This window comes from Podarcis tiliguerta (assembly GCF_965153285.1).
Source record: "Podarcis tiliguerta genome assembly, chromosome: 3".
NCBI lineage: Eukaryota > Metazoa > Chordata > Lepidosauria > Squamata > Lacertidae > Podarcis > Podarcis tiliguerta.
In genome coordinates, this window is record NC_139536.1 from 119,074,685 (window position 1) to 119,090,219 (window position 15,535).

The 15,535-nt window shown below is 43.8% G+C and overlaps 1 protein-coding gene across 4 annotated transcripts in view; it reads left to right on the plus strand.

Annotated features, from left to right (window-relative positions):
• The window catches only part of COL4A1 (collagen type IV alpha 1 chain), a 177,760-nt gene that overhangs the window by 36,626 nt on the left and 125,599 nt on the right, over nucleotides 1-15,535 (plus strand). For all 4 annotated transcript variants that reach the window (XM_083435551.1, XM_083435550.1, XM_083435553.1 and 1 more), the window contains 6 exons: nucleotides 19-102; nucleotides 3,442-3,504; nucleotides 7,768-7,803; nucleotides 10,189-10,230; nucleotides 13,047-13,136; nucleotides 15,150-15,185. In XM_083435551.1, coding sequence (XP_083291677.1) covers nucleotides 19-102; nucleotides 3,442-3,504; nucleotides 7,768-7,803; nucleotides 10,189-10,230; nucleotides 13,047-13,136; nucleotides 15,150-15,185 — 351 coding nt within the window. The remainder of the gene's footprint in view (nucleotides 1-18; nucleotides 103-3,441; nucleotides 3,505-7,767; nucleotides 7,804-10,188; nucleotides 10,231-13,046; nucleotides 13,137-15,149; nucleotides 15,186-15,535) is intronic.

Genomic DNA, 15,535 nt, shown 5'->3' on the forward strand with positions numbered 1-15,535 from the left:
CTAATTCATGTCATGTAGGGAGACCCAGGAGAGGTTATTGGACTGATACCTGACGGTGTGCTAAAAGGTGAAAAAGGCTTTCCTGGTCACCCTGGATTACCGGTAAGGCTCATTATAAACCCAATAAAATTTACCTTCATTCTGATGGCTGAGGTGGAGGGAGGGTTAAAAGGGAAGCCTATATTGCAGAAGTTTGGAGAAGCAGTTTCAGTGCCTATGTGTGCACTCTGTGTAAAAAGCCACATGGAATCCCTTGTGGGCCGTGGCAGGGCTGGCCCATCCAGGAGGCAGACTCAGCATCCACCAGGCAGCAGATCCTGATGCAGGTCTTTGTTCACCCTTTGTTCCTGGTGTCAGTCTTCACTCACCCCTTCTTCCCAGGCAGGAAGAGGGGCGATTTTGTTGGAGTTTCTGTGTTGGTCTTTGCCTGGGTCCCAGGGGAAGGGAAGTTGTGTCTTGGGACAGTTAGCACTGTGGGAGGTAGGAGGGCTGCTTCCCTCTGCAGGAGGTGATGGCTCATCATTGCTTCCTTGAGGCTGTCTTAGTTTCTCCTTTAGAATATTTGCAGGGTCTGTGCTGTTCTCCCTTCTCCTCTATTCTGCATCTTTCCCCCCACCCTGCAAGAAAAGGTATTTTGTTTCAAAGCACCCAGATGCTGTGCTCATCTGCAGTTGTCCCAAGGAGGGGAAACTTACTGAAGTATGCAGTGAGGGAGCCTTTCTCAGGCTTATTGTGTTTTGCAATGGTGTTTGGGGAGAAAGAGAAGGGTGCAGCTTCCACTTACTTAGAACTAGGGACCCATATTCCATGGCAGAACAGGTGTATTTTACCCGGCAGAGCCAGTCAACCCATGAGGTAAAGTGAGTCAGCTGCTTCAGGCGGCAGGGTCCCCTGGGGCAGTAGATCCCACCCAATGTCTATCTTTCTTCCCCGCCTTGTTCCTAATGTAGATCTTGCCTCCCCACCCCCATTCACTGGTAGGGGGAGAGGTGCCATTTGGGGGTCTGCCTCAGGTACCAAAATGACTTGGGCTGGACCTGAGTCACTCTATGTGTGCCAGATGAGCCTCCCTAACAAGAGAACATGTGGGATCCCACCAGTGCTTTTTTCTTTAAAAAAAAATGGTTAGGGGTACTCTCATTTTCCTACTCGTATTGAAATACTGGCCCTCAATGAGGCCAAACTTAGATCCACAAAATGTTTAGGGATGTGCGTACTGGAGCCAGTGTGGTGTAGTTGTTAAGAGCGGTAGTCTCGTAATCTGGGGAACCTGGTTCGCATCTCCGCTCCTCCACATGCAACTGCTGGGTGACCTTGGGCTAGTCACACTTCTTTGAAGTCTCTCAGCCCCACTCACCTTACAGAGTGTTTGTTGTGGGGGAGGAAGGGAAAGGAGAATGTTAGCCGCTTTGAGACTCCTTAAAGGGAGTGAAAGGCGGGATATCAAATCCAAACTCCTCTTCTTCTTCTTCTGCAGCATCCCCCCAGAAAAAAAGCACTGGATCCCACAATCGAGAAGGTCCTTCTCCTCCCCATTTCTCACCTCAGATGGCAGGGCAGCCTGATAGAAAACCTCCTGAGGCGACAGGCTTATGTTGGAGTAGGCAGTCGGTTAGTTGCCTGGATCCAAGCTGTGTAGGGCAGGGCCCCTTTCTCATTTTCTTATGTATTCATAAGAAATTTATATTGATCCATGAAATATCTGTGAGCCATTGACATCAAAGTCTGCTCCTATCTCCAATGTGCAGTTCTTTCCTAGATTCAGTGTCTTAAAACATGACACGGGTGATCTGACCACACACCTCATGACATTGTTTTTGTCCTTAAAACAGCCATGGTGAGGGGGGGGTGCCTGTAATTTATTGTTTGCAGCACTGTGAATTCTGTGTTTTAATTATTTTTCTGGTATTATTTTACACAGTGTTTTCATTTGTATATTTTGCTTATGTTTCATAAGCTCCGAAGGAAGGAAGGAGCAGAAATGTAATAAATGGGTTGACTCATTGAAATCAAGATTCAGAGTTGACCTATTGAAATCAATGGACTTGTGATATAGAATTAACTTATACCGTTGCTTCAGCTATAGGTGGCATTGTGTCCAACTAAGTCATGCTGCGGTTCTAGACTGTTCTGTTATAAGAAAGCTGTTCCTTGGTTTAACAACCCTTTTGCCCTTGCTGCTTCTCTGAAATAACCTGACAGGGCTAAAGCTGGTTCTGACTGATTTGAGTCCATTGATTTCAATGTGTTTGCTCCAAGTATAAATAACTTAGTTGGATACGACCCAATAAACTTAGATTGATGCCATGGTTCTGGTAGTGGCAGTCTTCTGCCAACTGCTTCCCTGATGGAAATTGTCCCTGATGCTTCTGCCAGCTGCAAATGGGAAAATGTAGCTACAATATAGACTTCTTCCCACCTCCTGTCCCCATAATTGGGGGTGGGGGTGAGGTGTTAAGCCAGGGAAACAATGCTGGAGGAAAGGATAAATAAACCCTCTTTGAGAGCCACAGCCACACTCCAAATCACCTCAGCTGCTTTTCAATGCAAAAAAGTTGTTACCTCTGTAGTTTGCCCTGAATCGTACTAGGGTACAAGACAACAGAAGGGATGCAGGTGGCGCTGTGGGTTAAACCACAGAGCCTAGGACTTGCCGATCAGAAGGCGGTTCGAATCCCTGCGGCGGGGTGAGCTCCCATTGCTCAGTTCCAGCTCCTGCCAACCTAGCAGTTTGAAAGCACGTCAAAGTGCAAGTAGATAAATAGGTACCGCTCCGGCGGGAAGGTAAACGGTGTTTCCGTGCGCTGCTCTGGTTCGCCAAAAGCAGCTTAGTCATGCTGGCCACATGACCCGAAGCTGTACGCCGGCTCCCTCAGCCAATAAAGCGAGATGAGCGCCGCAACCCCAGAGTCGGCCACGACTGGACCTAATGGTCAGGCGTCCCTTTACCCTTTACCTTTACAAGACAACAGAATGACAGATAAATGGGAAAGATACTGTGTGTCAGGGAAGAGTTAGAAGTTTTCAGTTTCTCAGAGGGAGAAAGCATTCCCCAAGGGGGGAAGGAGAGCAGTTAACCTAATAGAAGAGAACAACAGGGAGGAACCAGCTGTTCACAGGAAAGGCAAGGGTTCAGTTCTAGCTCAGATTCGGAGGAGGGGAGATACAGGCCAGCTCTAGCCAGGAGGTTAGAAAAAAGAGCGGGAAAGCGAAGGGAAGGGCGCCTTCGCCATTTTGAGGGTGGCTGGTCATGGAGAAGCAGAGCTCAGAAGGTAGCTGAAAGAAGTGACTCTGAGGAATAATAGTTAAGAACCATTTATAAGATTGTTTTGTTAATACACAATAAAAAGTTTTATAAAGAACAAGAAGCATTTGTGTGGTGATCTGAAGAGGACAACGACCAGTCCTGACACTGTGTTTAATGTTTTTTGTCATATACAGGGAACACCTGGTTCACCAGGTATTGCGGGCCCTGTTGGACCACCTGGACCTTCTGGAAAACCTGTAAGTGTCAGCTTATAGTTCTTTATTCGTAGATGCTTTGGGCAAACATAAGGCCACTGCCTTCATTCTTCTGATACTTCCTCGAGAAGTGGCACACTCTCCATCCTTGGAAATTTTTAAGCCATCTTCTATAGATTCCTGAGTTGAGATTCCTGCATTGGAGGGGCTGGACTAGATTACCCTTGGGATACGTTCCAACTCTATGATTCCATGTACTGCTGTTTATAACTCAAACATAATATATAACATGTATAACATATATGCAAAAGTAGGAGAAAGGAAGAGAAAGGAGACAACATGGCTAGAGGGTTAGAACTAAAAGTTGGTTAGCTCAAGAAAGATATTGCAGAAGTGAAAAACACATGTTTACTTACTGCTCTGCAAAATAAAAAATAATTTTTCAATAAGAACACCAATTAAAAATTAGTCAGGGTAAGGTCTGTGCTTGAGTGGGAGACCACCATAGGTGTCTGTGCATGTCACCTTGAACCCCGTAAGGGAAGAAATGTGGGGTATAATAATAATAAAAAAATATTTTTGTACATCCTGCAGTTAGACATGTGATGTGAGAATCTGGAAGAAAGCTTGAAGGATTAGAAGATCCTGTGGAATTCCCTGCAACTGGTTTTGCACATTAATGTTTAGGAAAGATGAATTAATAATGAAACATGTGCAAAAGAAAGCAATCAGCATGCTTTTTTTGGAATGGATAACCTCTAGAAGGAATTTAAAGATCTTGGCCATGTAGGATTGTTTTTTTGGGGGTAGGTGAAAAGTATAATGATGGTACAGTAGTACCTCGGGTTAAGTCCTTAATTAGTTTCCGAGGTCCGTACTTAACCTGAAACTGTTCTTAACCTGAAGCACCACTTTAGCTAATGGGGTCTCCTGCTGCCGCCGCACTGCCACAGCAGGATTTCTGTTCTCATCCTGAAGCAAAGTTCTTAACCTGAAGCACTATTTCTGGGTTAGCGGAGTCTGTAACCTGAAGCGTATGTAACCTGAAGCGTATGTAACCCGAGGTACCACTGTATTAGAATTGCTAACACAATATATCTGAAAGAGCTACTTAACTGAGTGCAAATTTGGAATGAGATGTGACATACTAAAGGCAGATGTCTACTTCCACAGCCAGGCTTCTCCTTCCTTTCTTACACCCAAAATAGAGGGGGGGGGGGTTAAAATATTATACAAATTTAGGAATTCTGCTGAGAGTTCCTGTCCTTTTAACATATCTCAGAACCATGGTTGTTCATTCCCAGATAGAATCACTCCCCTTTTTATCAGGGAGAAAGGTGGCATGTGACTTTGTAAATAGCCAATTTATTTCATTCAGTTAATTTTATTCTATTCAACTCCCAGAGAGGCTTAATTACCGTATTTTTTGCTCTATAAGACTCACTTTTTCCCTCTTGAAAAGTAAGGGGAAATGTGTGGGCATCTTATGGAGCGAATGCAGGCTGCGCGGCTATCCCAGAAGCCAGAACAGCAAGAGGGATTGCTGCTTTCACTGCACAGCGACCCCTCTTGCTGTTCTGGCTTCTGAGATTCAGAATATTTTTTTTCTTGTTTTCCTCCTCCAAAAACTAGGTGCGTCTTGTGGTCTGGTGCATCTTATAGAGCGAAAAATACGGTAATATCTTTTCCTGCCTCGGATCTGAGCTCTCTTCTTAGATTAGCCTTCAGCACAAGGTGGATTCCATCCCTGCTTTACCTCATTGCGGTCCCAGTCGCAGAACCTCACCCCGCTCTAATTCTGAGGTGAAGTGACAAACAAACATAGGTAGACACAAACCTGAGGCACAAACATAGGTAGACAACGATCTGGAATTAAAATGGTCACAACTTTATTGATTATAGGTGTAGGTGGAACTTTGGCTCACCTCGCATTGGATGTATATCCATTCCAGCCTCCCAGCGGAAGGCTGCAACCACTTCAGGGTCATGCCAAGAATTATGGCCTCCCCAAGATGTCAATCAACTGAGGTGGCCGTCCTAAGGCTGCCACTGGAAGCCCTATGACCCATCTGCCCCATGTTGGCTTCTGGATAGGGGCATCCTGGAAATACTGCTGATTCCATACTGGTTGCTGCATCACTTCACCCGACACTCAAAGACTAGGATTCCAACTAATGCCTTACCCCACAAAGTTGTGATGTTTTGCTACAGGGGAGGCAAAAGCTCCAGACTGGCCAATTTGTCCACAAATCATCTACAAGTTCCTTCCCGGCTTTGAATATAGCAAGCAACCATTAGCAACCATAGTGTTAAGTTGTGGGTGAACATATCAGACGACACAGCGATTCTTCAAACAGCTCTTGTTTATTCACAGGCCAGAACAGAACTGAACTGAAGGGTTCAGCCAGCCTGCTTATATAGAGCTCCACTAGAACGCAACAGTAACCATTTTCTGTAAATATCCAATCACTGAACGTCACTTTCGATCCCTTATTTGCATATGTGGACCTGAGTGAAAACTATCTACAGTATCCCCCTGCTGGCCCAGGGTGAGAACTTCAGTACATAACACCTAGCAAAGTCAGGAAGTAGGAGAAAACAAATTGTTAAGCTGGGAAATGATCTAGGGAAGTGTTATGTATTGGGTTTAACACATTTTATGTTACAAGGCGCTTTCTAACCAATCGTATAAGCGTTGGTAGACGAAGGTTCTAATGGCAAGTAAGCGCATGCACTTTCAACTGTCAATGGTCAGTTCATGCTGGGGCTTTTATTATTGTGTAGCCCTATGAGTTTGGTTTTTTTTCCCTTACAAGTGAGCTGTTGTCACTGACAATGTTGAGTAAACGTAGTTGAGGAACTTATACTGCCTTGGACTTCTGACTTTTTCTAAACATTTAACAGGAAGAAAAGCAACGTTAATGCTGGATCTGAAAAGGAAAATAATATTAGCAATGTGATAAGGATTAAGCTGAGTTAAAAGCATCTTAAGGAGAAGGAGGGGCAGGAGGGTTTTTGCTTTTACTGTGCTGCAAAGTTCCACCGCACGAATGGCCCTTTTATGCATTGTTACTTTGGTGATAAGGGCACCGACTGGGCCATTTCAATGGGCATTTGGGTGGGAATCCATCCCTAGATCCCCAGGCCATGGGGAATTCCCCACAAGGATCAAGGGTGGCAAGGATCAAGGGTGGAGTCCAAGGGACCTCAAACATCAGCCCTGCAGTGAGTGGCCATCAGATGATTGTGTATTGCAAAGCACCTTTCACACAGGTAGCATAATACTAGTGAAAAAATAATTGACAGGCAAGATTACAACTTTAAATATTAACTCTATCCACCCTGAATAAAATATTTTTATTTACTGTGTTTTTCAAGAAGTTTTCCTCACAGGGAAAACTTTGTGTACTTCGAGAGTCTGGGGGTTGGTTGCAGCCTGAGATAGTTGAATTTAAGTTCCATTGAAATCACTGGGACAAGTTAAGACTAAGTTGTTTAACGTCAAAGAAACCTAGGTTTAACTTACTTATCCGTACATATTTCTATAGAATATTCAGGTGTGCAGTATATGCATATCCTGAACACATGGAGAGGGACCAGTGCCCTTTTGCAACTTGCACAGAATGTATGGAGACAGGGGCAGAACCCCCCTCTCCCCTGCCTCCATGTGTTAGGCATGCGTACTGAATGCCTGAACTGAGGCAAATATTTGTAGTGCAGTGTATTGAACATGCCAGTGATAGCACTTCCAGCTGATACACCACAACTTCACCCAAAGGGTTCTACTTTACCTAAATCAATAATTAGAATGAGTGGCAATCAGAAGGATGTAAGACAGAATGCCTTTCAATTTGGCTTGACTACATACAGTATAGAGCTGCTCTTTTCTCCTTTGTTCAAGAGCTAGTTCTACACTCACTTTGTGATTTTTTTGAAGCAACCTGTGGGTACCATAAATATAAAAACTACTGTTATAGACATGGTGAGCCACCTCTTGAGTTTGATGGTTCAGCCAAAAGCCACTGGGAACAGGAAGTAGGGTGTAAATTCATCCTCTACTTAGAGAGAGCCGGTTCTTCTGTGGGCTTTGACTTAAGGATTAATCTAAGCAATGCGTTTCTAGTACGGAATTGACTTAGTCACTTCTGCTCCTTGAAAGCTGTTTTCAAGATAAAACAATTCAATGACTTAATTCACTGATAGAAACAGTATTAAATAAAGATACCATTTATAAAATTATCCTTTGTTAAAGAATTGACAAGGCTGAAACAAGCAAATCAGTATTAATAAAACAATCTTTTTCAGGGTTCTCCAGGGCCCCCAGGCCCCCCAGGTGAGAAGGTAAGACCATTCACAGTCAATGGTGCTTTGGGGGAGTTGATTTCCTTCAGTAAGTATGTGTGCATTTGTATGCTGATCTATATGTCCAGAGGGTGGGAGTAACAAATCATTGAATTTCTCATTTCCTTGAGTTTCTAAAATAGCATTACTTGAACAACTGAAGTTTGCCTTTGTTTTCAAAGGCAGACATGTGTCTAAAAGTTTCTTCAAGTTTCTGCTTGAGTACTGTGTAGGAATGCAGTCAGATCTTGAGAATCAAAAATATAACAACCAAGTACTCTTGGCATTTTAAAGGTTTATGAGAGGGAAATTTCAAAAGCAAATTTGCTGATTTTAAAAATGCACATACTATGTATTGTCATGATGTATGGCTGGTGACTGTTCCCTGTGCACCAAAGAGCTCAGAGGAGGAGGCTGCTTCATCGCTGTACTTAAGGGAATAACTTCTATGACCTTCTTCACGACCTTCCTGGCTGGATGACACAGCCATATCACCCTTCTCTGATTCAGAGGAGGTATCTACTGCTCTCCCCCTGTCTTACAGGGGCCAAAGTCTGCAAAATAAGGCAAAGGGTTTGTAAATATCAGCCAGCTCCTCTCTGGAGGCAGGGCTTACAAGTCCAGTCTAATTATGTAAGGCTGCAGAGACAACAGCTGCATTCACATGATAATTTATTCTGTTTTCATGACTTTCTCCTAACTGTTCATTTCTGCATTATATTTGAGCTTTCACAGGATGTAAGAGCCAGAACTGTAGTGGAAAATAGTGCGAGTTCAGTGGTCATTTCCATGTTATTCACTTCTAGAAATAATCACTTTACAAATAATATGGGAATAACTGCTGAATGTGTTGTATAGTGTTCATAATATGTTGAAGATGCACCTCTTACCCATGGCCTTAAATATGGCTATATATTTTTAGGACTCACTCTATTTTTTAATTGTAAAAATTGTGTTAACTCATTTTAACATTCCAATTATACCTTGCTGTAACCTGCCCTTGAGTTAAAGAATGGCTAAGAAATCTAATAAATAATAGTAAAATCGAAAGCTTAGTAATAATGGCTGTTTTCTTGTGGTATCTTGTAGTATCAACTGCTGGTGTACGGTTGCCATGGTGACTGTAGTTAGCACAATAACACTGTGTAATGGTTCTAGGGGTTGCTCGTGTGTAAGCCGGTGCAAACACCTGGCTGGATTGCTTGAGTGAACCTTTTCTGTCCGGACAGCCACTCACCCGTGGCTGTCTCAATCGCTGGCAGAATCCGTCAGTGGGCGTTTCTTAAACTTCTTCCAGCAAAGAAACTCTTTGACGCCTAGTCTCCTCCTACTCTCTCTGCGCGAAAGCCTTCTGCGCAAGAAGGGCGTAGGCAGCAGAGGACCTCTACTCTCCCCGCTGGTCCCCGGCAAGGAGTCATGGGACCGCCTCGCCGCTTCCCCCATCTGCCCCCCTTTTCCACTGGTGCTACGCTGATTCTCTTCCCCAGAAGATGGGCTGCCTCTCCCAATCCCGGGATGCTCTCCGGAATCCCTCTGGATTTTGCTCTCTCCCTCCGGCACTGATGGCAGTTCCCTGACACACTGTGTCATAGCAATATGCATTGTTGCGAAGTGTGGAGTTTGCATGCAAGCCTGCAATTCTCACATGCAATCTGACACTCAGTTCTAGGTATATTTTGACAATGAGACCTGGAAAAGCTCTACACATACACAGATGTAAACCAAAAGTGAATTTGTTGTGTAAAGTGGAAAATTAGCTTACTTACAAAGGAGGGTAGGGACGCGGGTGGTGCTGTGGGTTAAATCACTGAGCCATGGGCTTGCTGATCAGAAGGTCGGCAGTTTGAATCCCCGCGATGGGGTGAGCGCCCATTGTTCGGTCCCCTCCTGCCAACTGAGCAGTTTGAAAACATGAAATGCAAGTAGATAAATAGGTACCGCTCCGGCGGGAAGGTAAATGGCATTTCCGAGCACTGCTCTGGTTCGCCAGAAGTGGCTTAGTCATGCTGGCCACATGACCCGGAAGCGGTACGCTGGCTCCCTTGGCGAGTAAAGCGAGATGAGCACCACAACCCCAGAGTCGTCCACGACTGGACCCTTTACTAAGGAGCGTAGGACTTGAAGCCATTGGTTCAAGTTAGAAGAAAGGAGATTCTGACTAAGCATCAGGAAAAACCTTTTGACAGTAAGAGCTGTTTGACAGTGGAACGATCTCCCTTGGCAGGTTGAAGACTCTGTTGCCATCTGAGGTCTTTGATTCAAATCCCCTCTCCTGCACTGGGTCTTTGCATTCTAGTGTGTTTACATGTATGTGAGGGAGCACTTTTATATAGTTGCTTTGATTAACTTATTTTGTTATAAAATGCCTCTTCCTTGTGTCCTCAGGGTCATATGGGTTTAAGCTTCCAAGGACCAAAGGGTGATAAGGTAAGTTTGTTCTTTTGAAAGTAATAAGCAAATATTCTATGTACCTCTATAATCCTTTGCTACAGTATGTTAGGATGCCCACTTGAATAAAAACATCTTTTAAAGTGGGTGTGCATTCGTGCACAGTGCTTTTTTTCTGGGGGAACTCAGGGGTACACATACCCCTAAACATTTTGTGAATCTAAGTTTGGCCTCATTGAGGGGCAGTATTTCAATATGAGTAGGGAAATGAGAGTACTGCTAAACATTTTTTTAGAGAAAAAAGCACACACACAAAGCTGTATTTATGGGGTAAGCTCAGTGATTTCCCATTGCCTGTGTTGGTCATTGGATTAGGCTGTGGCTCCACCTAGTGGATGAGGCTGGGTAAGGCTGGGCTCCCCACTGCTTCAAGAGTAGGCTGGGCTCCCAAACCAGTTTGTTCCTGCCTTCTGACAAACCAGTCATGTTGCTTGTGGCCTCTTGTATACGTTTCATCTTCAGGCTTGTTATTCTAATCCTCTTGCTTAATTCTACCTTCATCTAGTCCTGAATACTCTCCCTTCCTTTCTCTGAATCAGCAGCTTTCTCCCACCCTTTTGAAAATGCTTTCCTCCACTCCTCTTACTACAGGCAAAGACCAATTTAGGTGCACCAAATGACGCACAACCGCGCGCGCACACACGCATGGTGCCCAACCCAGAAACGGTCCCCCAAACCCCATAAAGAAGTCATGAAAGGGGGCAGAGCAACTTTACACATGCCTCAGTGATGTGCGTGGGGGTCCAGAATGGAACCCCCATGCAAAACAAGGATTGCTTGTATATAAAATCTTAAAATTATTCAAAATTCTCCCCCTCTCTTCCTTTCCTCTGACTGACTATGCTCAAGGGAAAAGGTTGCATTTTTCACACATACATCTCTTAGCTCCTAGGAGAGCTGTTAAGCGCAGGACCCCATCAATGCCTGACACACAGACTGCCATTTGAGAGACCCCTCTATCTCCCAATCTGCTCTTGGGGCAGATAGCAGAGCTGAGTTCAGATGAGAGACAGGCTGTCCACACCCCACTTCATCCACACATCCTGCACAGCCTTATTCTTTACTACACCTGAATTGATACCACCTCACAAACCCCCAACAGCATCTCAAGTACTTATGCAAGAGCCTCCTTAAGATTTCTAGGGCAGCGGCTGTCATGGCAGATGCCACATTGGATGCCTCCCAGTTTGTGGCATTATTAATGGTAATGGGCATTGTCGCCTGCAGAACACTGGCTGAAACCCTGGGAGGTGGACACAGCATTTTCCACAGTGGTCTTTGTGGGCAATAGGAGGTTTTGAAAGATGTTATTATCAAGTCCAAGGGGAAAGCGAAGGTCCTGGTCACTGAGCAAGAGGAAATGTGCTACTCAGAATGGTATGCAATCCTACTGACCACCAAGAAGATACCAAAAACTACAAGTCCAAACAGGGTGGTTTACAATATAAAAAGACAAAAATAATAACAATAAAAAAACAATACTCCCTCTCGCAGTTTTTTCCTGGCACCTTTGTTACATATCTTTAGCCTTCCTGGGGAAAGCATTCTGCAAACAGGGAGCCACTGCAGAAAAGACCCATTCTCATGTTGTTGCTCACTCCACCGCTGTGCCAAAGCCCATAAATGGCTGCACCCAGTGGCAGCACTGGATCACAGCACTGGGGGAGGACTTCTCCAAACTACAATGCCAAAAGCATCTTTCAGAGGCTACTGGGAGTCCTCCCAAGAAAGCCCTGGCACTTGCCCATGGAGAGCTGGTAAATAGAATTGTGGATAATTGTATGTCATTATATTTTGGAAATACTTAGAGAAATTCTTTTAAAAAGGTAACCTGCAGTAATAACCAGTGGGGTGGAGTTGCAGGTGTGAGCACTAGGTTGGCTCCAGGAGTGGCTCCACACAACCCTCATGTGCTTTTGGGTAAGCTGCAGTGACAACCCCCCAACCCCTATTCACCTGGCCGCTGCTGGTAAGCAGGTAGATAAAATACAATGAGTTTATATTTTGTTGTTTTTCACAGCATCACATCTGTGTGCATCACCTTGATAGGAGCATCAGACTCAACCAAGCAGCCATGTAGCACAAACTGATCTCTTTGTGCTTGGCCTCCTCTTCCAGATGAACAGTGTGTGGTTTCAAATGCTTGGAATCACTCTAAGACATACATTTACTTGTTTTCAACCTAGTAATTCAGAAACCCCCTCCCCTCCCAATATTATCTCGTTGACTAGTAGGAATATTTAAGAAATACTTCCCTGAAAATAGATCCCTAGATTTGGGGATTTAGCATTACCAGAACTGTGCTGAACAGATATTGTTGGAATCTATGGTTTGTCCAGATTTTTATTTTGAGAATGTAAAAGTGTCAATCCTTTTTTTTTTTTTTTACTTGGGGGAGGGGGAATCACAAGCCAGTATTAAATGGAGTTTCTTTTATTTAGTGTGCTTTTTCAGGGGAACTGGTAGGCTTCTATAGAATGGCAAGGAAAAATAATAGAAGGTTTTTCTTTCTAAGAACCGATGCTATTTATCTCTCAGTTTTGAAGGACTCGTTATCACTAAGAACAAATTTCTTTTGGATCAGTTATGTTGCATTATCTCCTGAAATAATAGGATTGAATAAACTGAATTTTATCTATAAACTTTTAGTATCTTCAAATTTGTTTGATAATAATGAACTTTAAAACAAAACAATTTTTTTGAAGAGAATCAAAGTCTTAATACTTAGAAAATTGTTTTCTAAGTATTCCTCTTGTAGCTAATTTTATTTTAATCCTTCTTGCATGCAACTCTAGGGTGAACGGGGTGCCATGGGCCCTCCAGGTCCCCAGGGAACTGCTCCTCAACAGCAAGAGAAAGGAACCGTAGTAATACGTGGAGAGACTGTGAGTGTGTGCATTTTGTTCTTCTGATATCAGTGGCATTGGGCTGCATTCACAAACTTTTACTCAGAGTAGACATGCTGAATTTAATGGCCATGACTCACAGGTCAGTTTATTTCAGTGGGTCTACTCTGATTAAAAGGAAGTCAAATACAATCATTAATTTCCAAAAGCTATCAGTTGTGATAGGGATTACTGAGGGAAGAGAAGTATAAATCGACAGTCAGAAGTCCATCAATTTTCTCCTTTTCCTTTTTTTTTTTTTTTTTTTTTTTGGTAAGTAAATTATTCTCTCTGGAATATTTGTTCATTCTTTGACCCACTCCCACCGCTCATTTGCCATGCCCTCTGTGAGTGCACAAAAGACCAAACTAGATGTGACAGCATGAAAATAGCTCAATGAGATGTAGGTTAGAAGCTCCATAGACCAACCAAATTTATTCCAGTGGGAGATCCCCCTTAGGCCTGTCCATATGCCACTGAAACATACACATAATAGTATAATCCATAGGGAGGGTTTTCTCACCTCTTCAACTTGATGGGGTCACAAACCACGAATCTTCGGAGGCAGAGTGGCAGCTGCCTTTTGGAAGAGAGATCTAAGCCTGTGTCTGTCGGAAGCCTGAGGAGACACCTCTGCTGCCAGACTTTGATAGACCCCTCTGGGGAGCAGGAGAGCTCTAAAGTTCAGAAACCTACAGCCTAGAACATGGATAGGCAAATTAAGGCCTGGGGGCTGGATCCGGCCCAATCGCCTTCTAAATATGGCCCGCAGATGGTCCGGGAATCAGCATGTTTTTACATGAGTACAATGTGTCCTTTTATTTAAAATGCATCTCTGGGTTATTTGTGGGGCATAGGAATTTGTTCATTTACTCCCCCCCCCCCCCAAAAAATAGTCTGGCCCACCACAAGGTCTGAGGGACAGTGGACTGGCCCCTGCTGAAAAAGGTTGCTGACCCCTGGCCTAGAAGAAGCCAACAAACGGCAGAGGAAGGGCCTTGCCCTTTTAACTGCCTAGATGCAGAACCAAACCTAGGTCACTCTCCAAGGTGCTGATCTGGGCTTTGTTAGCCTTTGTCTGCCTGGAACCCTGAGGTGCCTCATCTCCCTCTTGTTTGGACCATCACCTCTCTGCAGCAGTGAAAAAATGAAAGATTAAAATTGGAGTGAAATAAGATTTAATTTACAAATTAGATGAGAATTAAGAAATGTGTGGAAAATTGAGAAGGGAAGGAGTACCAGCCAAGTTGATGGAAGTCAAAAAATGAGAATGGTTTAAAAAATTGTATGAATTGTATGAATTTGTTTCATTTGTAAACTGAATAAAAAATTTATATATATATATATATATATATATATATATATATATATATATATATATGAATCAGGACATAGGTCTGCCATTGGATGGGCATTTCTGCATTTCAGCAGATTCAGGGCACTGTTTTAAGGCAGGAATTGGAAACCTCCAGCACATGGGCCAAATTGGTATGGTAGAGATGTGGCTTCAAGTGCACAATGGGAGCCTTAAACTGCATTCCTAATTGGGCATTGACTAGGGAAAGCAGGCTTCAGATCCACTACCTGTCAGCTGATAGCTTTTTGCAAGCTCTGTGTGGTGCTCTGAAGTCTCAACTTTGGGGCATCAAAGCACTCAGTCACCTGACTTCATGGTGGCACCAGGTGATTGACACCAGTATGTCCCACCCACCTGTCAAATTTGGCCCAATAAAGATCTGGCTCACAGAGCCCATAAGGTTCCTCACTTCTGATTCAAGGGGACTGAAGGTTCTCTGATCACAATCGACCTGTAAACCTGTTTTCTTTTCAGCAGTTTCTTATAAACAGATTATATCAGAGAATCTGAAACTTTTCAAAAACAAAACATTACGCAAGACAGTAACCCTAACATTTTCAAGGTTTGGAGAGTCTTGAAAAATTACTGTGTTTTAAATGGGAGGGTTTAGCTGATGCCTCATTATATTAATCTACTTTGTTTTGTCATTCCATTAGGGTGCTCCTGGTGAAAAGGGTGACCCTGGCTCTCCAGTAAGTTTAAAACTGATCTGTATTTTGGGGATCCTGAATTCATTTTACTGACTTACTGAGCAATGCTATAGCAATCCTCAGCTGCTCACCCCAGGAGGGGGGGAGAGACCACAACACTCAAAAATTCCAAAATGCTGCATAAACAGCAGCCAGACATGAGCACACCACAAATGCTCAGAAATTCCCAGCAGTCAGAGGTTGTAATGATGCCTACATGACCCCCCCAAAAAAATCATGGAGGGAGCCAATGAACTCATGGTAACAAGCTCAGCCCTCCTCCCTTCAACCCAGCTTGCCCAGCGCTAGCTCAGTGCCCCCAGTTAATGACCTCCTATAGCACAAGCAGGAGC